At 52.1% G+C, this 25,969-nt stretch overlaps 8 protein-coding genes across 8 annotated transcripts; 4 read left to right on the plus strand and 4 right to left on the minus strand.

Annotated features, from left to right (window-relative positions):
• Positions 1-965: 965 nt before the first annotated feature.
• CC1G_08077 (hypothetical protein) lies at positions 966-2,960 on the minus strand. Its single transcript, XM_001836640.2, has 2 exons — positions 2,731-2,960; positions 966-2,676 (listed from the first exon to the last, which is right to left on the minus strand). Exon 2 carries the CDS (start codon positions 2,658-2,660, stop codon positions 1,140-1,142), a length of 1,521 nt encoding a protein of 506 aa, XP_001836692.1. The 5' UTR covers positions 2,661-2,676; positions 2,731-2,960; the 3' UTR covers positions 966-1,139.
• Positions 2,961-3,732: 772 nt separating this feature from the next.
• On the minus strand, positions 3,733-5,714 carry CC1G_08078 (aminotransferase; the record flags this gene model as incomplete). Its single annotated transcript, XM_001836641.2, has 7 exons — positions 5,649-5,714; positions 5,293-5,597; positions 5,167-5,231; positions 4,848-5,105; positions 4,415-4,789; positions 4,220-4,317; positions 3,733-4,168 (listed from the first exon to the last, which is right to left on the minus strand). The coding sequence occupies exons 1-7, from the start codon at positions 5,696-5,698 to the stop codon at positions 3,733-3,735; spliced, it is 1,587 nt and encodes a 528-aa protein (XP_001836693.2). The 5' UTR covers positions 5,699-5,714.
• A 699-nt stretch (positions 5,715-6,413) lies between these two features.
• Positions 6,414-8,219, plus strand: CC1G_08079 (hypothetical protein; the record flags this gene model as incomplete). The annotated part of the gene is made up of 1 exon (XM_001836642.2): positions 6,414-8,219. One exon carries the CDS (start codon positions 6,414-6,416, stop codon positions 8,217-8,219), a length of 1,806 nt encoding a protein of 601 aa, XP_001836694.2.
• Positions 8,220-8,471: 252 nt separating this feature from the next.
• CC1G_08080 (hypothetical protein) lies at positions 8,472-10,031 on the plus strand (the record flags this gene model as incomplete). The annotated part of the gene is made up of 1 exon (XM_001836643.1): positions 8,472-10,031. One exon carries the CDS (start codon positions 8,472-8,474, stop codon positions 10,029-10,031), a length of 1,560 nt encoding a protein of 519 aa, XP_001836695.1.
• Positions 10,032-13,039: 3,008 nt separating this feature from the next.
• CC1G_08081 (hypothetical protein) lies at positions 13,040-14,055 on the plus strand (the record flags this gene model as incomplete). The annotated part of the gene is made up of 4 exons (XM_001836644.2): positions 13,040-13,088; positions 13,198-13,401; positions 13,578-13,651; positions 13,747-14,055. 4 exons carry the CDS (start codon positions 13,040-13,042, stop codon positions 14,053-14,055), a joined length of 636 nt encoding a protein of 211 aa, XP_001836696.2.
• Positions 14,056-18,388: 4,333 nt separating this feature from the next.
• CC1G_08083 (hypothetical protein) lies at positions 18,389-20,436 on the plus strand (the record flags this gene model as incomplete). Its single annotated transcript, XM_001836646.2, has 10 exons — positions 18,389-18,403; positions 18,470-18,622; positions 18,676-18,790; positions 18,844-18,926; positions 18,987-19,216; positions 19,299-19,365; positions 19,427-19,480; positions 19,593-19,714; positions 19,767-19,899; positions 19,960-20,436. The coding sequence occupies 10 exons, from the start codon at positions 18,389-18,391 to the stop codon at positions 20,434-20,436; spliced, it is 1,449 nt and encodes a 482-aa protein (XP_001836698.2).
• A 2,244-nt stretch (positions 20,437-22,680) lies between these two features.
• On the minus strand, positions 22,681-24,459 carry CC1G_08084 (hypothetical protein; the record flags this gene model as incomplete). The annotated part of the gene is made up of 3 exons (XM_001836647.2): positions 22,681-23,601; positions 23,848-24,072; positions 24,343-24,459. 3 exons carry the CDS (start codon positions 24,457-24,459, stop codon positions 22,681-22,683), a joined length of 1,263 nt encoding a protein of 420 aa, XP_001836699.2.
• Positions 24,460-25,133: 674 nt separating this feature from the next.
• Positions 25,134-25,937, minus strand: CC1G_14486 (hypothetical protein; the record flags this gene model as incomplete). Its single annotated transcript, XM_002911442.1, has 1 exon — positions 25,134-25,937. One exon carries the CDS (start codon positions 25,935-25,937, stop codon positions 25,134-25,136), a length of 804 nt encoding a protein of 267 aa, XP_002911488.1.
• Between the last annotated feature and the right edge of the window lie 32 nt (positions 25,938-25,969).

The following is a 25,969-nucleotide window of genomic DNA, read 5'->3' on the forward strand; positions in this document are numbered from 1 at the left end:
GAGTATGAATGAGAATAAACGTTAGTAGCACCAGAGCTGATTTCGAGTGAGTATCCTTCAGATATATAGGGTCGCGACAGTTCGCCATTGGTCGCGGATGTAACATACTACCATTCCAATCTGTCGTCATTTTCCTATTCTTTCACAGAAAGAGGAAACGGCATTCTAAAAGATGATAGGGTATCGTGCCTACAAAGCTCGTCGTCCACGTTAATACCATGGTAATCCCACTCCAGAATTTAAAGAAAGGGGAATTACCTCATTTGTAAAGCCTTCTGCTTAGAGACCAAATGAACAGAAGTCCGCGAGAAGCTTCGGTTTTCACTCGCTGACGGAGGCAGGTCAGGACATGACGACGATCCATTGGCTTGCGTAAATGGACATCGACCGATCCGGTATTCGTGCGCACAGTGGTTCCTGTGACCCTGCCCTGTAACAGAATATGGGTCTCCGGACTCGTGGTTTCTATAGCGCTGTAATCTGTAGGCGCTGGCGACGTGTGATACTGCCGTCTTCAACCTAACGGCCCAGGATCTTTGAAATATCAGTTTACAAACGTTAGATGGCTGTATTGAATATGCAGCTTGTGGTCTTCCAACTTGCTCCAACTTCTTCCGCATACCCCAAGGGTATCCTGAAATTTGAATCCATCGCGACGCAGCAGTTGGGACTGGGGTTATCAGGCTTGGATGATGCGAAAGCACGTGGTCCTGGCTGGTCCTAGTTTGTGACGCCTTGAATAATTGTATACTTGGGGGTAATTGAAGAGAGCAAGCCTGAGCTGGAACAGCGATGAATTCAAGGGAGAGGGCGACTGTCGGGGCAGTGCCAAGAGATTCAATCGGAGTTTGAATACGTCCCGAAAGCGGTTTGAAAGCCCCTATTCCGAATTCTCTCTGCTCAAAGTCCGTCAGCTCCTCAGGCCTTTGACGACGAGTGGACTCAACGACAATGTAGCCATGGCTTTGCGAAAACCGAAGTGATAGATTAGAGTGATTAGCATAAGTATAAATTAGTGTACATGAGTATCAAAGCGATGTCGATAGCGAGTAAGTATGAAAGCAGAGATCAACGTAAAGAGTCCAACGATGTTCTAATCCCAGAAATAGTTGTCGCACAACAGAAGAGCAAGCTTCTTTTCAGAATTTGTAAATCTCAACCTCCAGCACCTCAACGCAAGCCAATCGTTTTAGGCCCTTCTCCCTGCACCACTGCTGGTCCACCACCTGACCGTCTCCAGAAGCCAAACACTGCTGCTTGACGCGATAGCGTATCGAGTGCAACGACGACGCGTTCGAGTTGTCGAGCAACGTCTCCAAAGGCTTGACGAAGTCGTCCAACGATGAAACAGGTGACCGAGCGCTTGACCAAGAGTATCCAAGTCCCTGCACGTCCAATTCGAGGTTCCGAAGGGACGGAAGGGCGAGAGAAGACAGAAGCCCTCGAGGATGAGATAGGAGTGCGACCTTTGCTTGCGAGAGCTTCGGCATCGACACCAGACCACGGCCCTGTCGGACGTCACCACCCTCCACCTGGGACTCTTCGTCCTCTTCAGACACCCTCCATACACTCAACTTCTCCACATTCGTCGCCTTCTCGCAGATATCCAATAACCGTCTCGCAGGGATGGCGGTGCATGCAACTTCGATGCTCTTGAGATGTGACCACGGGATGACGGCATCGAGATTGTGGTTAGGAGACTCGAGGAAGGCGAGAAGGTCATCATCGATAACGAGGTTTGAAAGATTGGGTGAGGCTCGGAAGATGGCATCATAGATCAGAGCACCAGGGTGCACCCCTGACTCTTCCTCGTCCTCCCATTCACACCCCACATCCAACATCAACTCCCTCAACTCCGAGAACACCTCTCTCCTCTCCTCCAATGACCTGACCAAGGCCCTCTGCAGCTCTTCACTGGGAAGCTGCAACCGAAGACTCCTCCACCGACTCGCATGGGCGAGGCAGATCTGTACGACGGTGTAAGCGAGCCCCACTTCATGATGAGACATCACATCCGAATCACGATGCGAAGCAACCGAAATCTTGAGGGACGTCCCATTCGCACGTGAAAGGAAGAGCCGGAGTAATCGAACGAGGTTCTTGCCACGGACAGCCGCGTTTTCGCAATGAGGCTTGATAGACACTGCGATCGTGCTCCAGAGCTTCTTGTGCGCGATGGCCGTCGAGCGCCAGTGCTTGCAGACATGGCTCAATGTGAGAGGAGAGTTGACGAAATCCGAGGAGACGGTGGGGATGGGTGTCTCCCCGTCCATCTCGACGTCCCCGTTCTCGTCCGTAGGCGAGATTAGATACTCTTCAAAGATGAGGCAAAGGATCTCGGTGGGAAGGCTGTTGATGATCGAAGGTTCAACGACAGGATTCTCCGTGTGAACACGTGCGGTTTGTGTGGATGTGGGTTCGACAGCGAGCTCGGTGGATGGGGGTGGTGAGTGAGGAGAGGGTGAAGCAAGCGTGCGCGAGAACGTAGAGATGTCGAAGGTAGCGGTGTGGAAAGGCGACTTGAGTGCGTAGGATAGATTGGCGCAGTTCACGAAGGAGAGAGGCTTCAACTGCAGGGACAGGGGACGCGGTTTGCCGCCCCACGTTGCGAGGCATTCGCCAGCGCCGTGCTGCAGAATCGTCGTAGGTTCCCAGAACATGACGGCAGGAAAGTTTCTAAGAGATAAATTAGACCACGACGCGTCGAAACTCGATTAATGAAAGACATACTGTTGTGTCTTTAAAGGCAATTAGGGGTGTTGCGCTGGTATGGAGAAACGGGCTATGACGACCGTATATGACTGCGTAGTCACCCAAACGTGGTCGATATGACTCTTGCCGTAGAAAATGCACAGAAACGGAGCGCTCAATTCCAGCAAACGTCCAGTTGCGGATCGCTCAAGTTCTGCAACGAAAAGGAGCACCCAAAGGTGTCAGCGACGAAGAGGAAGTGAGGAAAGAATCAATCCAACCTATTTTCTACCATCCAGTTGCTTGATATATATCGTCTTCGCGCACTATAAAGGCAAGTATAAAGGCGTGTTGTGTTTTGGGTAGGAGGAACAAGCGAAATGACGGATTGGGAAAGAGCAAACGAGTGCCCAATTCGCGGTTCGGTGGTTTTGACGTTGACATCATCTTCGTTGAATTCGGTTAGAGGGCGGCGATTAGAAGAGATTAGATTAGATTATACCTCGAGGATATTGTATTTTAACAAGGGCAAAGAAATAGAAAGAAAGACGGACAGCAACACCCAGGACTTGCGAACGAGGCTCGGCCATGTGGGATGAAAAATAAAAGATATTCACTTACGAAGTCAGAAATTCCGTCCTTCGGCTTGACTACCAACAGCACTTTCACTGAGAACCTGATCATCACCTCTCGGATGATGAGCGGCTGAACAGATTAAGGACTCGTGTAACTCGTTCGCGTGGGCGAGAAAAACTCGAAAGTCGAAAATCTAGAAAGTTGAATAATTCGCCGACCATGGAGACACTCTGGAAGCTCTGGAAGCGACATTGTACTCGAAGACAACAGCCAATTAGTGGGAGAGAAGGTCTTCCCGAATCTGAATTTACAATCAGAAGCCTGTATCCATGTTTTCGAAGCATTTGTTGGCATCGGTCAAGAGAAAAAAGAAACTCATTGCCTAGAATACACAGAGAAATGATCAACAACAGGCCTATCGTACAACACGAAACAAGAGTCCAAGGAACACACGATTGAATCCCTCTAGCCTTCCTCCACGACCTCCTTAACCGCTTCCGCAAAAATCTGACATCCCTTCGCCAAATCCTCTTTCGAGATGTTGAGGGGCGGGATAAACCTGATCACTTCGAACACGCTCGTGGTCAGGATCAACATGCCCTTCTCGATGCACTTCTTCGCGACTCGGCTCGCCATGGCACGAGGATGGGTTTCTGCACCGCCATTCTCGCCTTTCTTCTCGCTGTCGTGTAGGATGTAGGGAGAGGGACCGAGAGTAAGGGTATTGACTGTCGAGGTTGTAGGGAAGTTGTCGACGGCGAATTGGGCACCGACGCCGATGCCGGTTGGACTCGCGAACTCCACGCCGACCATCAAACCGCGACCGCGGATGTCGAGAATGTGAGGGCGGATACTGGGATCGTAAAGGAGCCCTCTTAAGACAGAGAAGAGCTCTCGTGATCTGGCGGTAAAGTATCAGAAAGACATTCAGATTGTCCACACTTTGACTAACCTCGCCTGCACGTTCTCGAGAACACACTCCTCCTGGATTACATCTTGTACCGCAACTGCAGCAGCGCAAGCTACAGCGTTGCCCGCGTACGTTCCTCCCTAAGCAACCCATAGGTTCAGACATAGACAAAGTAATATCCGGCAAGCATACCATCGACCCAGGCTTCAGTTTGTCTGTCAACTCTTTCCTACTCACAACCCCGCTAATTGGGAACCCATTACCCAATCCCTTGGCCATAACGAGGATATCCGGCCTCACACCACTCTCCTCGATTGCAAAGTACGTCCCAGTCCTCCCAAAACCACTTTGGACTTCATCAATAATCAAGAGGATGCCGTGCTTGTCGCATACTTCGCGGAGACCTTGGAGGAACTCGACTGGAGCAGGGACGTAGCCACCCTCTCCCAGGACAGGCTCGATGATGATCGCAGCAGTGTCAGATGGGGCGGATTGCTGGGCCAAAACGAGGTCGAGCTGCGTAAGAGCGAGCGTGGCGAGGTCATGTGTCGGTGTTTCCACAGGTACGCCAACCTGGTGCCAGTAGGGGTACGGGATCGAGTACACACCCGGCTAAAAGATGGACTTGCGTATCAGCAACCACAGAGCGATTCTCTAGGGAGAGTCGTACCATCACAGGATGCACGCCTTGCGAATAAATAGTCTTGCTCTTCGTGACCGCCATCGCCCCCATGGTCCGGCCGTGATAGGCGCCCTGCATGCAGATGATGTTCTGGCGGCCAGTGAGGGTTCTCGCCATCTTGATAGCTGCTTCGACGGCTTCAGAGCCAGAGTTCCAGAAGAAGAACGAGTCCAGGGATGGGTGGGGCATTACTGGGAGTAGACGCTCGATGAGGCGGAGGTAGGGCTCGTGTAGAGAGATGCTGCACTGTTGAATGGATAACCATAAGTTCAGGGGGAAATCGCGGGAATGAAAGGATGATTCCTACTTGAGAGTGGACCAGTTTCATGCATTGGTCTGCTGCAGCACCGCTAATGCGTGGATGCGCGTGTCCTGAAGGTAAACAACCATCATCAACCTGCTTGAACGCGCTCAAGATGAGCTCCAAACGCACCGAGGTTGGTCACTCCAATCCCACAGGTAAAATCGAGCAGCCTCCTCCCGTCTGCATACTCCACATAGGACCCATCGCCCTTGGTCATAATCCCAGTGGTGATCCTTCCGAGGCCATGAGTTACATGTCGTAACCCGAATTCGTAGAGCTCCCCCAGATCGGTGATATGCTCGTGCCTCTCAGAAGTCGTCGACATCGCGCGAGACGTCGAGCTAGGCTGGATCACAGATGTTCCATGGTGCCCGTTCCTTTGTGCCTGGCATTCAGAGTGCCGGTGCAATTGTCTCGCCTGAACAAGAGCAGCTCTACGGCGGCGGTTAGTTTTGTACCGCGTAACGTGGAGAGAACAAACATACCGTTTCACCGCTGCAGGTCGCAGCGACAAGACCGCTCGAGCACGATGCATGATAGCAGAGGACTGGTGGGCAGTTGTGGGGTATGCGGAAGATCGTTCAACTGGCTTTTATAGTATTACGTCCTGGATGATGAAACCATAACCACATTCACGTTTGTTAGGGGTGTGAACGAATTTCCCAGTCCTTCATGACTGCCGTCGGCTTCCTTGACATTCATCATGTTCTCCATGGTGTTCATCCAGGCCAATGAGATGGGTTTTGGCAGTTTTGGGCGGGTTCTGAACGCGCTTTGGTGTTGGAGATGTGACGGTTGGGAAGCGAGAAGCTTTTGCTTGGCATTTTTTGCCATCATGATAGGGGCCACTCTGGCGCTAATAAGCGCCGAAGTGTTCGACTGTTGCGGAGACGGCAGCGATAACCAGTCGTAGTGGCCAACGGCGACGCTTCCAGAGTTGTATCTCGTATGACGTAGGACCTCTATTAACTCTTGGTCACTTCGAGGGTCTAGTGAAATGTGGACCTCTTATAATGGACATCGTCAGGGTAGTGAAACCAACAGGTTTAGGGTGGTTGGTCCATTCCTCAATGGACAAGTCTTCTCCTAAAGAGTATGAACTCTCATTCTCTCATCGAGCATATCTCTCCTACCCAGAGCTCATGTGCGTACGTCTTCCTATCCGTTGCCTACACTCTGCCCAGTCTAATCCTACCCCAAGAACTAAACGCTGCAGCTACGCCCAATAGCTCGAACAGTTGCAGGATACCATGGACTCACTGAGGCACCTAACCAAGTCCAACCTCCCTCCTCCCCCCGAAGTCGAGAAATACCTCCTCGAGCGCCTCGCATCCCTCGACGACAACCTCCACACCGTCAACGACGAACTTGCCTCCGCCCAACAAGTCGTTGAGGATCTCGCTAGCCGCCATTCCAAGTTACACGAGAAACGCAAGGCGTATACGGCTATTATCTCGCCCCTCAGGAGGCTCCCCGACGACATTCTTTCTGAGATTATTTGTTGTGCCGTTTGGAGCTCGCCCTCGCTGTTCCCGGACGCGGAGGATGATCGAAATATTGATAGCAGGAAACCAGTGGAGCATCCACTCGCCACTCCCTCTGCGACCGCCATCCTCAACCCACAAGCGAGCTGGGTACAAGAAAAACAACTCGCAACCCTCACCCGTATCTGCCGCGACTGGCGCCTCGTCGCCCTCCATACGCCCCTCCTCTGGAGCACCCTCCACCTCCAAGTCTACAACAACGACCCCCCGCTCGACCACTTCGTCGACCACCTTCAGCGATGGTTCGATCGAGCAGCCGACGTTCCCTTGTCTCTCACTCTTCTCTTCTCCAAAGGAACCTTGGCGACGGCTGGGAGTGGGAGGGCGAGTGGGAGTACTGTGACTGGAAGTATCACCCCATGGGCAGGAACAACACAATCTTCGAGCGTGGTTGGAACGCGTTTTGCCAGGTTTTTGTTCCAGAATCGGAGGAGGTGGAGGGAATTGAAGTTGAATATGCCCAGTCTTGGGGGAGTGATGAGCGCGTTGGTGGGGGCGTCGTCGGTTGGAGGGACGGGGACGACGAACAGTCACAGTGGCATCGGTGCTTCGTCAACCTGGAAGATCCTGGAGATCCTCAGCCTCTCCGGATGGATCGCAGAAGACGCTGACGGAGATACCTTCGAGCGGCCCGGCCTTTCCACTGTCGATGCCAGTAACTTGGACAATGGACCACGAAATTCAATGCCTCGCCTGAAGTCTCTGACCCTCCACCTGCCTTACCGAAACATCAATCGATGGAATTGGATTCCATGGTGTCAGCTGACGAAACTCGACTTGAAGACTGCGGACACTTACGGAGACTACGTCGCCTTCCTGGAGCAATGCTCTCAACTGAGAACGTGTCGCTTGCATTTCAGTCCATCCTGTGGCGCCATGTTCTTCGATCTTCCTTCACTCACAGATTCTGCAGACACGACGAGCGATTCTCTGTCACAGAGTTCCGAAGAACAGCATCTGATCTTCTTGCCTCACCTTGAGGAATTGGAATTAAAGTGCATCACTTATGTCAGACCTCTGTTCTCGAAGCTGGTGCTCCCTTCCCTTGGGCGATTGTCAATCTCCCAGGACCTGCGTCTGAAGCTCCCAACACCCGAATTGGACGTCGGGAAAACACTCCTGGACTTTATCGACCGCAGTTCCAACGCCCGTTCCAGCTGGGACACTTCCGACAGTCCCGACGAATATACATCATCCGCATCGCCATTCCCACCGACCCAACTCCCCCTCACATACCTGAACCTCCACCTAACCCAATCCTCCCCCACTCCCGACTCCTTCCCTCGAATCTCCACGCACCAATACATCGAGATGTTCGAAAAGCTTGAAACGCTCGAGGTACTTCGGGTTACTGACGGAGAAACGAACGCGGAGTTTTTGGATTTGGTTCAGAGGAAGGGTTTGTTGCCTAATTTGAAGACGATTGCGGTGGAGGTTGGACAGGAGCAGAGTGTCAGGGAGAGGTTCGAGAGGTTTGTCAGGGCGAGGACGTTGGCGAGGACAGGGGAATGAAAATATTCTTTTCTAAGTGGTAGTATGTAGAATTATCGTTTTCATAGGAACTTGTCGCCGAAATATACTCTTCTCCATCGTCCCCTTTCTCCGCAACGCCTTGGATGTCTGGCAGCGCTCGCGAATTAGCGCCCACTGTGCGGATGTTGAAGCGGCAGATGCAGCGGAGTTCAACCGCCTCTTGGCGTCGGCAGGCTGGGCAAGATCTCTGTCGCGTACCATCATCATCTTGACCAATTACCACCAGGAACGATGGCTCGTGTACCGCAAGAGCCACTCCCATACCAGGATCCTGCTATAACTCCTTACTATCCATCAACAAACAACGGTCTTCCAAGTGAACTCATCCCTCAATGCATCGCTCACTTATCGAAGATGGACGGGATCGTAGCGACGGCGAAGAAAGAGGTGTTCAGGCTCCAGGCAGAGCTGGATGAGGCTCGTCGACAACTCCAGCATGCACTGGACGAACAAGCATCTTGCGACTCCCTCCTCGCACCGATTCGACGCGTCCCAAGCGAACTCCTATCCTCGATATTCATGATCGTTCTTGACTGTCCACGACTGTTATCAACCAGGGACGTAATACAGATACAGTACCTTCAGTTGGTTTGCCGTAAGTGGCACGACGCGGTGAATTCGACGCATGAGCTTTGGGCCGGCTTGGAGTTCGACGTGGAGAGTCCACGCCGCGCATTCATGACACCGGAGGAGAAGAGAGCTCTTCTCGAAAGGTGGTTCGAGCGGGCGGGGGGTTGTGGGATTAGTCTCAAGCTCGGAGGAATGCATCGGCTGGGGATGACTGGAGTGCAAGAAACGATGGACGAAGAACTCACTCTCCGGGGACTGCTGCTTCGACCAGGGCGCCGGTGGAAGTCTCTCTCGTTCATCTATCCCCGGTCTTCTTGGATCAAGGTTCTTCTTTCTGCACTGGAGAAGGAAGCAACATATTCCCACTGCTCGTGGAGGGAACTGGAAGAACTCGACATCCAATTCCGGCCTAGCCAAGACGCCCGCAGCGAAGAGATAATCCAGCTTTCCCGCCTCAAAAACCTCAAACGACTCACCCTCTCTTGGATGTCGCACCCCTTCGTCGCTCATGCCACCCTCCAACGTCTCCACCTTAAAGGCTTCCGCCTAGACCACGGCGCACTCGTCCACATTCTCGCCCTGCTCCCCTCCCTCCAAGAACTCGAATTGACCTCTCCTCAATACACTACTCGCCACCTTCCCCCGTGGCGCCCTGCTGACGAGGCCAACCTGGCCAAAGTGTCCGTTTCCAAGTTTTGCCTGAGCAATACCAACCGACCCCTGGAACTTTTCCAACCAAATTTTCGACTTCCCCGAATGCAAAGCTGCCGGTTCGTCACCGTCAGCCCCATGCTTTGGGACCGCGGTATCCTCTCCGGTTTCTTCAATCGCAGCCCGGACTTACAAGAAATCGATTTCACGGAGTCGATGGTCCCTTCAGATATGATCGCGGAGACGTTATCAGCTACGACAACTTCGGTTAAACGTATTTTGGTGGACGACTTTGTGTTTATTGCTCAGATGAGACCACCGCCAAGGTCGAAGTTGAATGGGTTGGAAGTGTTGGTGGCTAAGCGTCCTCCTTCGGAGAAGGTGCTGCGGTGCATGGTCGACTTCTTCCAACTGAGGAAGGAGGCTATGGGTAGGGGTGAGATAGTTGGTGGGGTGGTTGGGTTGCATGTGGCGCAGGGGTGGCCAAAGTTTATGACGACTCGCCGTGACTGGGTGAAGCGACTGGAGGAAGTTGGGGCTAGGATGGTTCTCACTCCGTATGATGGGTAATTAAAGGGAACGGTGTGCGGTCTTACGGGTTTGATGTCGTCTCCATACTCAGCCTTATCATGAAAGAAGATCGTGGTATTGATACATCGTTCATAATCACGGTGAGTAAGAGATTTGGTACATCGGTAATACATTGAATCGAATGATATATACAGCAGTCCTTGACATGTGCAGCCCGTCCTTCTTAAACGCGTGAAACAACCCTTCCCTACTCCGTTGACGAGCCGCTATTCGTCCTGCTGCGGGCCCTTATCTCTTTGCTCTGCGGCACGAGGGTAACGCCCCTCGACCTTGATAAATGAAGACCTTGGGTTAGCCTACCGAGATCCCTCATAGTACGTCCATAGAGCCATCACACGTACGGTATGCTCATCATCTTCCCGTTTAGCGAGTCACATTCTAGGTGCAGAAGCAACGTGCCGTCCTAGATGTAAACGCACCAATGATCATAAGCGCCCGTTGACGAGATCGGTCAATACCCAATGCAGACACACACCGAGAGCGTGCTCGACGATGCGACGGTCGCGTACTCGACTTCGCCTGTCGAGGTCCAGTAGAAGACTCTGGTGTTGGGCTAGTATATGGTGGTAATGGTAGAGGTGAGTGGAGTTACTTTGACGTGAGTCGTTGCGAGATGTAGTATACTAACCGGGTACATATCCATGGTCTCTAGGGTTGTGGATGCTTGGCTAGCGTTGGGTGAACTCACAGGGTGCTCGGAAGGTAGTCGAAGCTACAAAGAGGCTATAGAACTCGAAGTACCACTCAGCGAGCTATATATACAGATTCCTCTCAACCCGGCATTCAAGATCGAGGGTGCGAATGTACCCACAAATTCAAATTACAATGTGCACTCCAAAGTGCCTTCACACGAACTCCGGTCAATTAAAACGGGTTAGTAAAATAAAGTGTGCGTTCTGACCCTCGATCGGGATGTGTGGCAAGTTTTGAGTGTGTTCGTTCTTTGTTGATGATCACATTGCACGTCCACTTATCACATCGAATGCCTACTTACGCGCTTCCAGTAGACGTTCTATTTTTTGCAGTGGTCAGCCACTTGTCACAGTCGACGTCTACGTAAATAAAATGCCTCGAGGTTGGCTCATGGTCTCCTTCTGGTGCCGAGTTTCTCGATCGAGAGGGACATGGTGGGGTTTGATAGACATGGAAGGCGTGATTTACGGAAGAGGAGTATTGGTATTTCGTGAGGACCAGGAGTTGGGCGAATGGGGGCTTGGAAGGGTAGATTGGTGAACTGTCTATTCAAAGCATTGAGTGCGTTGCGTTCTTTTCGTGGGGTAGTTGAATGGAACTACAAGTACAGCGACCGGTGGCGGGAATTCGAAGATTGTCCATTGACAATTTGAGATGGACTCCAGCCGATAACATAGGAGCCTGCACTGATTTATTTCATTGGGACTCGAGGGACTCCGCCCACCATTGAAGTAGACATGGGCGAGAAGCTGAGCACACCTGTCACCGTGAGCTTGACAGAATCCTCACATAAAAACTCTACTGTGTTTGTTTAGAGTGACGAGGTCATGAATGCGAGCCTCTCACTGCGGTGGCGCCATTAGAATTGTTTAGCTGGTCTGTGCTTGACCTAGTACTCAATGACTCAATGGCGCACTGGAGGTGAGAATGCGCGTAGAGAGAGGATTGGGTATCGGTCGTTGAGGTGGGTCTACTACGATTGGAATCATTCTCAGTCTGGATCAGGGTATTGAACCACGGGCACGTGCCGTCGTACACCCCCTTGGTCGCCTATTAGGTGGTTCTGTCCTTCCGGTTGCGAGTTCATTTACAGCACCCGACGATACGTTGACGGGTGGATGAATACACTCTATTTCATTGTGACGGAAGAATTCAACTTGGGCTTTTGGACCGTGTGGTGCGTGTTCGTCCCAAGAAGCTTTAGAATTTAAAATTGTTCGGGGAGCCCTGGATCTACATCCCACATAGACACCTATAGCGGAGAGAGCGAGGCCTCATAGCCTTACCCTTAGCAAGCATATTTCATCGTTGAACCTGTCGCCGCACACGGGCTACGAAGGTTTGTAAGTCCAGGTGGAAACCAGGTGTGGCTCCTGCATTTATATTTGTACAAGCTTCGCTTGCCCGTGCCTTCGGCACGGGGGTGGTGGTTAGGGTCGGGCTTCGCCCTCCACTCACAGCAGGTGGGGGGAAATGAATGCTGTGTACTCGCTGGCGCCCGCCTGCGGCGGGCTTTCGCTCGTACACGGGCCTTTCGGTAGCAGGCATTTATTAGGAGGCTATCTACTGGGTATCACAACAGAACAGTCCCGAAATCGTTATTATGATTTTATGATTCAAGGAAATAAGAAAAGTGGAAATACAGTCATAAATGCAGTTGATAGTGGCAACCCGTAGTTTATAATCCAAACAGCTCGGGTCCTGCGCTCGCTGGCGCACGCCTGCGGCGTGCTCGCGCTTGCGCAAGTGTAATTTCATTTTCTTGCCACAGCCAGAACTCGCTTTCAAATTGACTTGTTCTTTTACAAAGCTGAGGACCTGTACTCGGGAGCGAGTAGCACATTGCAGCTACACTTCACTGCGTCTTAGTACTTACTTCACTAAAGCCAGAAAAATGACATCAGGGGAATTGCTCGCCCTGGATTCAGGATAGAGGCGGTATTGCCCAGTTTGATGGAACTGACACACCCCGTGGTTGCCCACGATAGCCAGCCAGGCTGAGCGCTGAGCCTCATTTTCTTTGTCATTTATTTAACTTACCGACTCGTTGACCACAGTCGACCGAGAAATGTGACTCGCGACTTACTTCAGAGTGGACACTGCACTCTTCCCAACGCGACCGCCGAGCGCGAAGGATGGCGGGCGCGGCTTAGTATGTAACCGACTTCCAAATCGAGCGGAACCCGGGCCACTGCGAGAGTCTGTCATGTGTCCTGGTATCCTCAGAGTCTCCCGTGACGGTTTGCCTCTTTTGTATAACTTATTCTACTCCTCGACTACAATCCAATAGGCAGATGGCCCATGACTTCAAACTCGAACGCGAAGGGCGGGGGAGAAGGGCAGGTGTGGCTTAGTCATCTGTCCTTCCAAATCGAGCGGAACCTGGCTTTCGTCGAGTCTCTGGCGTCGCGCGAACCCTGCTTACCTAACGAACACGCTCAAATTCCCACAGTTTCCGATTCTTCGGACCTAGTTTGTTTTAATTATAAGGATGTCCGAATGACGTCAATGACCAATGAGCACAACACTTATGACCCAACCATTCCTCCACGGGCATGGTGGCCCAGTTCCAGCACGATTGGCGCCCTAAGGGATAAGCGCCCGGAACCAGCGGCCCGCTACATTAGGTCGGAGATCGATGCGGGTCTGGTCCGCGGTGAGCCCCTAATTCGAACGTCCCTGCAACCGTATGTATTACGACAGCGAAACGTCTTGGATCGAGAACGGTATGTTAATGCCCTTGTTGAGCCTTTCTCTGAGGGCTGATAGATTACAGGCTTTTGACGCTGACTCAAGATCGAGCCGAGACTAAATCGCGATCCATGCGCTCAGTGCACTGTGCGCTTGGGTGTGTAGTTCCTTCCTCCCATGCTCCGGGTTGCAACGAATACGACTTTGACTGTATTGTAAGTCTTGTAATTGGACTCTATACATTGTCCGCCCAATCTCCCATCGTTACTCATGATCATGACCTGGGCTCAGTCGGGACACCTAAATTCAGGTCGCTACTACCACTGCCTATAATTCGACGGCCTGGAGACTTTTCATGATAGTTTCTTTGAATAAAGGCTGCAGTAACGGACCTCTGCCCCCTGGTGGCCAGATCTGGACCCCTCAGCCTGTTAACCTACCCCCCTCATCCACGAGGGTCGCGACCCTTGGACCGGGTAGTTCTTGTTCGCAGTCTGGAAGCGCACCCGCACCTCTCGAACGCCAGCAGCGAGTACCACCACCTGGTTCTCCTATACGGAAAACGGATTGGTCACCTTCGAAGCACCGAACGCGACGTCGTTGCCGTTCAGTGCTGTGAATCGATTTCGGTTGACACAGGTCGTACACAAATTTAAATGCATCAGGAAAAGACAATCGCCGTGGCAGCCGTGGCCCCACACCCTCCACACCCCTCCACACCCTCACACCATGGTGTGGGACTATACGGGGGTACGAAACCCCACATCTCGATTGTGGCGACACAACAACGTTGTGCGGCCATAATCCATGGCCATCCACAGCAGACAACACCTTTCAACGACGGCCCACAATCTTCATTTCATGGTAGACATCCGCAGTTGTAGGGAAACAAGCAAATATATTCAATATTCAGTGTATGATACATGAGAGTCTATGCAAACACGCTACTACGGGCTGGAATAATAAATCGGGGGCCAGAAAACTTACCTGGAAGACAGGTTCTACAAATCGGCAGTCAATCCAGCCCTCTGCAGGTTCGACGGTTCCTGGAAGGAACTTGGTGACATCTCAGAACCGTTTGGAATAGAAAAAAGTGTTTAGGGACGTACCCTGTGCTACGACCTCCAAAGAACATACACACCGGGGAAATCAGGAGATGAGCCTCTACGCAAGGATCAGGATATCAGTATCAATAGGGAGCAGCGGGTCATCGACTCAAGTCTCTAACCATTTGCTGCCCTGGCTTGCTGCTGAGCCATTTTCCTTCATTCTCATCGCCCCCGCGTTGCCCTATTTCCTTCAATGTTCTCGACTTGTCAAACGATTACTCAGTCCGACTCATGCTATCACCTGCCCGAGAATTACTGCCCCCAGAGTCTCCACGACTCTACCCAGACAGGCATACCTGCACCTCGAGTACACAACAGCACTACGATAGCTGCTCCGTCCCGGACACCATCTACTTGAGCGTATGGGGGTGAGTAGCGAAGATCAGCTTATGAATGATGTTTTCCACTCCCAGTTCAATTGGGGCAGTACACCTGTACAAAACCATACAGTTGTCGTTCTGATGTTTTTCAATTTGCGATGAATAGCGCCCAAAATGACAGAAGTTCTGGAGCGAAGATGTCCACGCGGAAGTGCGTCAGGATAGCTAGGCAGACAACTGCCCACCTGTCGGGTCGAGAACCTCATAGGCTCGGGGAGCTCGGAGTGCCCTTGCTGTCTGTCACTCGATGCCGATGGCATATGGATCCTCTCCAGCTCGAGTTGTGGGTGTGCTTGGAGCATTTATCAATTCTGGGAAAGGGGTTCAAATCTCTGCCCGACAAGGAAGCGATAGTGTCCACTTCTTTGACGGTTGTCCTCTTGTTCACGCTCGAGCTTGTAACAGGTAGACATCAGACGCATCAAATATACAGTACTTCCTTCGTTCCCTTTTCATAGAAAGTGTGAAAATGTGTTTACTTTTGGGCTAACTGCATTTTGTAATCCGATGCTCTGGCTCGAGTGTGTACACAACGTACGTATAGATACAGAGAAAAAAGTGTGCTTCGGAGTCCGTTGCGCGCATCGAACACGAACTTTAATGCAAACACCAACTTCCTAACGCCACGGCTGGTAAACGGCACAACCCTCTTCGCTCTCAAATGCGACCCAGGCTCTCCAAGACGCGGTGTTTCAAATGTTCCTTGTAGGCTCATGGCCCATTTTGGGTTTAGCGCGGGCCCTGCCTGATCCCTTTTTGTTAGGTGAAGAACGACGGGAGGTCACGATGGTGCGGGATTGTATGGTCTACACAAACCCTTCGCACCGCGTTCCGACTCTCCAGGGTTGCCAAGTGCTGCGAATAGGTGCGTAACAACGCCCGCTAGAATATTTCCAGAGTGTTGTATCTGCGGCAGAACATACCCTATTTGAGTTAATTCCTGTTAGATTGCGGTGAATAGATACACACACGTTCCTAGGCGTTTACAACGAAAATCGGAACCAGGGTAAACACACCCGGATTTCCGGTGTCATCCAGTGCCCCGTACACGCGGAGGGTGCTATTGCTCTTGCTTGGGTTGACATCGATGGAGATTGATTGCGCTGCCTGCTGGTTCTGAGACGGCCGCCGTTCAGTACAGGACGCCATACCGTCGGATTGACTTTCCGCAGTGGGTTGAAGGGACTGCGACAAGTAATGCTTGGGAGTCGTCTGACTTGGTGATCTATTGACAGGTACAGTGTCATTTGGGCCTTCTCCGACATATATTGACGGACTCGCGGATTTAGATAGGAGGGCCGTGACTGCATCGCGTTTTCAGCTCTTAGACAGAGAGTAGAGCTGAGGTGTACCTTCCCCAGGGCCATGGTGCGCAAGAGAGCTAGGGAAAATCCACTCTGCTTTGGAGGGCCTGAGACACGAATGGTGTGCCATTGTCGACCGTCTCGCCAGGGAGTGAGCCGTTTCGAACAGCCGTCCGACTGAAAGCCTGGATCGGAGTCGTGCTCCTAGTCGGCGATGGCGCTTGTACGCGTCTTCTCTGTCGGATAACGGTCATTCCCAAGTCCAGAAGGTGAAGAACTGGTGGAGCGACCAATCAATGCTTTCGTGAGTGCTGAAATAGCGCAAACAACGGGAAGAGATCCTGAGGAGCCTTGGTGCTGGTGTGTACAGAGTGCGAACCAATCCTCTCGCCGCATCATTCGGGTCACGGTGACATTCCCTTGATGACCTCACTTCAATAGGTATTGTAAAAGTAGACGGTAACGAAAGACATAACGTCTCATAACGTTGGGCGTTTGGGCACTGGTCATCTCGTACTCAGACTAGTAATAGGTAGGTTGAAGCCACGTGGTTAGGCTCGTCCACAAGCAATACCGGCGCCTGGAGATTCTATTGGCCCGCTGTACATGAGCATTTGATACAAGTCAATTCCCTCAGTGGCACTTGTATTTGATAGAAGGGAAGAGGTTGCAGCTTATACTCCTTAGCAAGAGCTTCGAATTCGAAGCTCAGCGTGGAACAACGCCCCACTTCATTCACGTCTGGGGAAAGCCAGCCAATCTTTCCCCATTCAAAAGACAGACGCCCACGAATGCGACAATTTAATCTCGCTTGTTTGCTCCGAATATCCTGTTCGTGCCCGCTGGCCGACCTCCCGCTGCCTGCGAACACGGTTGAAAGCCCTCTCTTTCGACAGACACGATTGGGGCGGTCTTCTGTCCTTGGTTTCTCTCAATTTTGTTACTGGGCTGATTCCATGATGACCATCAACATGGCGGCAAATCCGCTCGGCTTGCCAGGGCTTGGGGAGACGGAATCAAATTGTCCTCCTTTTGGTGGTCGGCACAAACCATCGGCCTAGTTTCTTACGTGTTGTTCGCAATGGCTAGCAGACCGGGCTGACAAAGGAGGTAAGTATTCGCTTCTTTGCCACCTTTTGCCAACCAAGCGGCTGCAGGCCCTTCCAATTGGAGGGTTCGGGAGGACAAGCTCTTAGGGGTTTCTCGTAATTTGGCGACTTGTCCTAAGGGTCCTGCCTGGGTAGGAGAGATGCGATACGGAACATCAGATCGAGATGCCTCGATGCTTCCGTTTTGTGGCTCGGGACGGGTGAACACAAAGCCCCCTTCCACCTGCCTTTCCCTCCACATTGAATAACCTGGTGTGTAGGTAAATGACCTTTAATTCAATGGAAATTAGCTCACGGAAGTGCTGGTGAAAGGAAATGCTTGGAATAGGGTTGAGGAATAGGGACAGCTTCACGCTTGCCGCTCACGCGGAAGACTTTAGACTCTTGACAGGTACGTCTCCGTTGATGTCTTGGAGATATTATAACCCATGGAGTAAAACTCGGAGGGCATATGACCAACGTGTCCGATCCCGCACCTCCTCCAAAAGCGCAAAACTCCTTTGCAGGAATGGGGCGCTTGTTTCAATTGCTGTGACACTAGGAGGTTAGAGACCCTCCAGCGTGCAGGGTTCATTGCATCCTGCCCACCAAGCCTTTGTATGTGATGCGCATTTTGTGGGTTCTGCTGACATAACTTCTGCTCTGGGCGACCAGAAGGGCCTAAAATCATTCGTGATCACCCCGTGAGGCACAGAATTATATCCTTCTAAAAAAACTTCCATTTATCACTGTGGAAAACTTGGAAAGTCTCCGTCTTCGATTCAGATCTAGGGTGCATTGATACGGATGTCCTTTCATGGTTTGGATCAGGAGAATACGTACCGAACACCTTCTGTCGATAACACAACGCTGCCGACTGGACCGTGTAAGGCCGTTTTCGCGTTAGGGCTCGCACCATTAAATATTTCTAGAAGGATGGCTCCCGTTCTGTTGGTTGACTTCCGTCCGTTGCCCCCATCCCTTCTCTTTCTCCCTTCTCTCGCTCTGTTAAGCTTCTCCCTCCTCGTAGTTGATTGATTCAACCTTCACGTTTCAAGACTTGATTTCATCATGACGATCCCTCTTGTAAGTGAAAAGTTGTTCGCTCTCTTCTCGCAAGCTCAGCTAATTCGAATGCTTCTGGATTCGAAGGCTCCTAAGCTCACAACGGCCAAGAAAGAGGCAGCATTGCCGATCCATTTCATCGTCGTAGGAGGTGGTATTGCAGGGCTGTCGTGTGCCGTCGCGTTGAGGAGAGTGGGACACAGAGTGACGGTTCTCGAACGACATCCGGATGTGTTCCAGGTCAGTCAGAAGGATGTACGCCTGTGAAGGACGATGTTCAAGCCTTGTGTCAGGCCGTCGGAGGATGCCGCATGGCGCCCAACTTGTCGAAGATCCTTTTCCACTGGGGGTTAGAGAACGAGTGCAGGAGAATCGGAGAACTGTCAAAAGGAATCGACTTCCGTGTCTGTACGTGCTATTTTTGTCGTTCCAACCGCGCTATCCTAAATCCATCTTGACAGTGGAATCTGGCGAACACATCGGTCAACATACGTGGGACGAGGAAGTCATCCGGGAGACTCGCGGCGAGTTCCTTTTCACCTATGTGCGAGAGCCAATTCAGTCCCGATCCTTGAGCCCAAAAAACTTAACTCGCGTTTTGCAGCATGCCGATCTCCGAAAGCTCTTGTACGACACGGCAGTCGGATGTGGTGCAGACATCCGCATGGGAGTGGCCGTTACAGACGTCGACCCCGACAACCAACGCGTGAAGCTTGCAACCGGCGAAGTTATTCAAGGAGACGCAATCATTGGAGCAGACGGTGTTAATGGCTTAACCCGAAAACTTATGGTCGAGTTGGACAGAGAACCCGACCATCGCAATAATCTCTACAGGTACCGTCCCGCCTTCTTTTCTCATGCGGCAAGTTTGCTGCCAGTATAGTGATACTAATAGAATTCTGCCTGCCGACTTCAGCACTGTTGTCTCGAGAGACGCTATGATGCGCGACCCAGAGCTACGCAAGATGATTTCCGAGAGGAAGGTGAGGCAGGACCGCGTTGGGGTTGCGGCTTCGCCGAATTAACATTGTCTTTTTCACTCAGAACGGCATGTTTGCGTGGTTCGGGGACGAAAGAAGCGCGTTGGCTTTTCCTATGGTACGTAAATCTCTTCGGTTTTGTGAGAACACGACTCAGAAGAAGCCGAATTGATCGTTCGATGTCTTTTCGAATCTTCATGTTCTGACGACTTGTTGTGGTGTCTACATAGGGAGGTCGAGAACACGATTTTGCACTTCTCGTGTACTGTCCCGTGGATGGGAACGAATCGAGTTGGGATGATAGCGTACCACTCGAAGCCTTGCAAAAGGTTCTTGCCAATGCTGAGCCAAGGTGGGTAGTGTTGAGCTTAGCAGCTGTTCGCCCGATTCATTGTGATATTTAGGCTCCAGCGACTAGTAAAACTGGCCATCCACCCACCAGCATGTGTCGCGGTTAAGAACTATGAGCTACCGGATGACTGGGTTCACGAATCTGGGAAACTCCTCATAGTCGGTGAAGCCGTGCACCCTTTACCGGTAAGTGCTCATGCGCCCTGATCGAGCCTCAGTCAGATCTAATCCCGCTCTCGCACTTAGCCCGGCTGTATTCAAGAAGCTGCCATGCCCCTTGAAGACGCTGCCGTCCTTGCCAAACTTTTCTCTCACATCCGAAACAAAGACCAGATCCCAACTCTCCTCTCCGCCTTCCAAGATCTACGCACACCGCGCCTCGAACGCGTCCTCAACAAAGAAATCGGGGATGTGATGTTCATGACACTGCCGCCTGGCCCACAGCAAGACGGTCGTAATGCACACTTCACCGCCCGACGTGATGCCGGTGTCAGCGTATTTGATGCCCTTCCCGGCAGCGCGGCAGATGAAGAGGAGCTACCTCAATGGTTAGAGATCAAGGACACTTTCGGGTACGACGCGGAGGACGATGCTGACAACTGGTGGATGGAATGGGGTCTGTTGCGGGAGCGTGCCAAGGGTCGGGATCTCACGGACGGGTTCGTGAATCCAGCTATGGTTTCCGTACAAACTGGGGTCAGTACCACCTCCTGCGAGGAGTGATTTGTCTCTCCATCTATCGGACCCGTGTATCTCATCTCTTTCGTTGGCGGATTTCTATCATACAGAGAATATCGCATCGCAGGTCTGCTTCTAGGTTTGCATGAAGACGATATACTCTTGGAAATTCCGGCCTTCGACAGAGAGCAGATCACGGTTTTCGAACTTCGGAGTGGAAGAATGAATCATTCGCTTCTTTTCTGTATGCCATGACGATCCTCTTGACTCTACATACCCCCCACGCACATGCACGACTTCTTGTTTCAACATTCACGAAATCATGGTAACGATTCTATGGACCACTTTTGCTGCATAACGGAGATGTCACCTCACCCCCCATCGTGATACCTTTGCTTGCCTTCTCGTTCATTCATGGTTCGACACCCCTATACCATTCAATAATCAAACATTTTTTCTACATTACTACGTTCTAACATTTGCATATATACCTTCTATGTACTGAGTACCCCTGATTCCCCCTGATTCCCCCTTTCCTTGCATATACTACCCGGCGCCTGTTTGTGTGTTCGTATGTGTTCCCCGGTTTCCTCTCGTTTGCTGACATGTACTAGACCCAGTCTGTAGATAGTACTGAATAACATGTTGTACGCGGACTAAAATGCGCTTAAAGCTTCGGTTATGGCATCGGATAAGAGCTCGCCCCACCATTTCGTTCCATTACATTAGCGGCGAGCAGTCACTGCACCTTGTTCAACACCGATATAGACCACCTTCCGAGGCCAAGTCCTGAACCACCTCCTGGACTGGAATGAACTGGAATAGCTTACCTCCTCACCGTTGTTATCCTCGTACGCCCAATCGACTCCAGATCTACGCGGGTCCTTCTGAAATTTCGAAGTCGCCCATCGATCATCAGCAAATCGCCGATCGAACGTCCTCCTCCGCTCCTTCTATCTTAATCCATCCGCTCTCCCGCCTGCCTTATTCATAAACCTTCCTACTTCTACTTGGCCGTCAAGCGCCCAAGCTTCAAGAAGGGAAGGTGTCAGTCAGCCAGTCAGTCACATCAATCACCGTGACTTCGAATGAAGCGCCTCTTCGTCTGGACAGGTCCGCAATGTTGCTTCTCTCCACGGATCCGGCTTACCGGTACAATCTCCACTTTCTCCTCATGTATGAGTAATCTTTATCGCACTCGTTGGATAAAAGGATAGAAAGGTATAGCGCTTAATGTCAGCTCTCCGTCTAATCCTTGTGCATGCGAGAGCTAAGGCGCGCGCCTGGGGATAACCCCTATTTGGGCGCTTCGACCGCTCCGACCGACGCGTCGGGTGCACGTGATCGCCACCCCCAGGCAGGTCACGAAGATCATTGACATATGCAAGGGGGATGATCAAGACGACTCTCTGGACCCTTTGCGTTAGCGTACCCACAGCCCATTCAAACCAGTAGTAGCAGCAACAGTAAGTCGAACAAAAAATAAATTAACATTGCAAATTCCACCAGGCATATCGATATCGAGGGTTAAGGGGTATACTCTTGTAGTAACGGAAAAGGGAAACAGAAAGTGCGCGAGGGAGACAGAGAGCGAGAGCGAGAGAGAAGTTCAAGGATGAGACCGAGATGGAGATAGAAATAGATCGAAACGAAACTAAAAAAAATAGAATAACGGCGTTGAGAAAGGAGCAGAAACTGGCGTAAATAAACTACTAGCGGATAGTAAGAGCGACGATAATACATAAGAGAAGCAATAGATAAGTATGTCCGAACAGCAAAAGAAAAAATAGAACGAAAGAAGCAAGAAAACAGAGCAAACGCGACGAGTGAAAATGAGCAAGTGCAGTAAAAGAGTAGAGCGGGGTAAGGTACTAGGGTAGAGTAAGTAGAGGTACATACATACAAACGACGTTTTGGAAAAAGAAAAAAAAAAAAAAAAAAAAGGGGGAAAAACGTTATCATCGTCATCGAAATTCGTCAACGTCGAGCATCAACCTGAAGATCGCGAACGCAATGGTGATCCATCCATCCCCTTGTGATCATCGTCGAACACATATTGGTCCGGGGTTAAGCAAGCAAAGGAAACCAAGACGAAAGAAGGCAAAAGCCAGAGCCCAATCATCCATCCACCCATCCCATCGCACCATCAAAGCAAAACCTGGACCAAGTACTACTGGCGGTGCATGCATCCCCAACTCGGACCATTCCATCGACCTCAATCCCCAATCCTCAATCCCTCCCTCCACCCCACCTTCACCTAAATCCTCAACCCCTCCCTCCACCCCATCTTCACCCAGCTTCAGACCTCTGCATCGCAACCGCCCCGCTCAAACTCATAGCCACACCCGCAGGAGGCGAAAACACCTCCCTAAACCTCGAACTCTCCGGATCCCTATCTCTATCCCTATCTCTATCTCCGTCTCTGTCTCTGTCTCTGTCCCTGTCCCGATCCCTGTACTCCCTCTCCCTATCTCTCTCTCGATACCTCCTCTCCCTGTCTCTGTCTCTGTCACGATCACGGTCGCGGTCGCGGTCACGCTCCCTCCGCCCAGAAGACCGATACCGCTCCTCATCCTCATAATACCTATCCCTCCTCCTCCGTTCCCTGTCACGCTCACGCTCACGGTCGCGATCTCTATCCCTCTCCCTCTCCCTCCTGCGCTCACCATACCCCTCCTCCCCCTCCTCCGTCGGGAACTGCACCATAGTAGGCACAAACGGTACACCACCCCCTCCCCCTCCCGGGCCCCCTCCCCCAGCACCCAAATTCAAATTCGAAGCAGCAGCGCTCTGGTTCAGCTCCGACAAGGTAGGATTGTCGAGTACGATCCGCTGCGGCGAGCCGTCCTCGTCCGGCGGCGCCGGGTGCGGGAGGAAGTTGTCCGGTGTGAAGGGGCGTACGCCCCCGTTAGCGTTGGCGTGGTGGGGGGCGTCATCGTCGTCGTGGGGGGTGGAGGAGGGCCCGCCTGTAGCTGCGCCTTCGGGTATAACTGACGGCTCGCGTTTGCGTCTTTCTCTTTCTTTGTCGCGCTCGCGCTCGCGGTAGTACCTGTCCCTATCCCTCCCCTTCTCCCTATCCCTGTCCCGCTCACGATCTCTCTCCCTATCCCTCTCTCGATAACCCCTATCCCTCTCCCTATACTTCTCCCTATCCCTATACGAATCAGAGTAATACTTCTCCCGCCTCCTCTCCCTCTCCCTCTCACGCTCCTTCTGTCGATAATACTCCTCCCGTTCCCGGTCGTAGCTCTCGGTTCGGTGACGGCGCTGTGGGTGCCAAGGGCAAGGCCAACAGGGAAGACCAACAGGGAGACCAAGTAGAAAGAGTAACAAAGCATTAGACAGGCGTCAGATCATCGAAAAAATGGCACGCATTAGACAAGCATGAAACAAAACAGAAGAAAACCAATCAGCCATCCCCTCTATCCACAACAAAAAAGTAAGTAAGAAACGCACCCGAGAACTAGAATCGTAATCCTCCCTATGGGATCCAGACTTTTGTCTATCCCTATCCCTGTCCCGTTCTCTATCCCTCTCTCTGTCCCTATCCCTATCCCTTTCTCTGTCCCTATCCCTTTCTTTGTCCCTGTCCCTTTCTCTGTAGCGATCCCTATCCCTGTGGTCTCGGTCTCGGTCACGATCCCTGTCCCGCCTCTCGTAAGGGCGGCCGGTGTCGGGGTCCTAATTAGGCGAGATCCAGGTGAAGATGAGGGTTGAACGTTGAAGGATAATTCCAAGCGAGGGGAAGGTTCCGGGTTTCATGCGAGATAAAGGTCGTTAATCCAAGCGAAGATGAAGGGCGAAGATCAAGGTTGAAGGTTGGAGGGTAATTCCAAGCGAAGACAAAGGTTGAAGGGTAATCCCAGGCGAAATGAGAAGGCCGTGTCACACCCAAACGAGGGAGGGTATGTAACGCGTCGTAGATCCCGACACCAAGCAAGAGATCCATACAGATCCACATTCGCCGAGCGCAGAGATCCGGTAGGAACAAAGTTGGAGCGTCGTGGATTGGAGAGGCGAGTGGCCATGGATTAGCGAGTGGTCACCGGTCATGCATCGGTCCCGCATCGTGTATTAGCGAGAGGGACCACGGATTCCCGCATCGTGGATTAGCGGGAGGTCATGGATCGGTCCCGCATGATGAATTGGTCCCGCACGGCAGGAAGGTAAGCGACCGCGACGATGGAGCAATCAACACAACACAGCACGGGACGGTTACGATTGGCCCAGTCGAGGCAAAATCGAGGCGGGACCAAACGAGTCCATGGAATTGGGGATGCGCGCAGTGTGACGTCGCAGTCCAATTGAAGGATGTGCGCGTAGCGTGTCGGGTCGGGTCGTGGAGTCCATTGGGATTAAGGGGTTGTGCGTGCGTGTGCGGCGAATGTGTCGGGTTAAGGGGTTGTGTGTGCGCGTGCGCCGAATGCGTCGGGTAAACCAATCGAGGGTTCAGAATTATAATTGTAATTGCGCGTTGACGTCAGGTGTTCGATGGGTGGATAGGAATGGGAAAACGAGGTGAGCCGACGCGATGGGGAGAGTCATGGGAGGGCCAGTGCGCAGGTGCACAGAGCAAGGGTCGTCCGAAGCGTCGATGGAGGGGGCCAAAATATCGCAGTCGTCGTGTAGTCGAGAGTTGTGTGGTTGAGGTCAGTCGTGTAGTCGAGAGTCAGTCGGTGTCGGATAGTCGAAAATATCAAGTCGAACATAGTCCAAAAAAATCAAGCAAAAAACACAATCCATTAGCTTCCCTCCCCAGACCAAATCCAAAGCCAAACGAAACCACATACCCTAATAACCTCAGGCTCCCCATCCACCCCCCTCCCTGACGATCCACGTCGTCCACCCCCACCACCACCAGCACTAACCCCCGTATTCGACCTCTTCAACCCCGGCTCTGCAGCAGCAGCACCGTTCACCTGGTGCCCGCCATACGACTGCGACCTCTGATGCATCGCTTGTCTAGATCCCGAGCCCGAGCCCGATGCATGCTGCGAATGCGGATGCTGGTGCGCGTCCTGCCCAAAAGAAACACTGGGCGACCCCCCATTCAGCGGTCCACGCATTAGAACGGGGAGTGGAGGCGGAGACTGCGATTTCGACCTCGCTTTCGTCGATTTACGCCTCGAGAGGGATCCAAATGGGTTCTTCTTCTTCTCCTCTTTTCCTTTTCCTTTCTCCTTCTCCTTCCCTTTCTCCTTCCCTTTCTCCTTCTCCTCCTCCAAACCCCTCTTCGAAAACGAAGCAGGCGGTGTAAAACCAGATTGCGACAAAGCTTGAGGCGGGGGGTAGGACGAGTCGGGGAGGAGGGAGGGCGCGGGGAGGGGTGTGGGTGCTACACCCGGGACGTACAATCCCAACGTCTTTTGGAGGTCTGTGAGCACCATTTGGCAGTTGTGCTCGTACGCGGGGTTGGGCTTGCGTTTGGTTAGTTTGCCGGGTGCTTTCGGTGCTGCTTGGGCTAGTCTGTGTCGTTTGGCGGCGTCGAAGGGGGCGTAGGTGGTAAGATGGCGCGGTGGAGGTAGAGTCGGATAGAACGAGAACATAGAGGGGGTAGCAGAAGCAGTACATATTCCAG

Source organism: Coprinopsis cinerea, assembly GCF_000182895.1.
Source record: "Coprinopsis cinerea okayama7#130 chromosome 4 map unlocalized cont3.4, whole genome shotgun sequence".
In the NCBI taxonomy this organism is placed as follows: Eukaryota; Fungi; Basidiomycota; class Agaricomycetes; order Agaricales; family Psathyrellaceae; genus Coprinopsis; species Coprinopsis cinerea.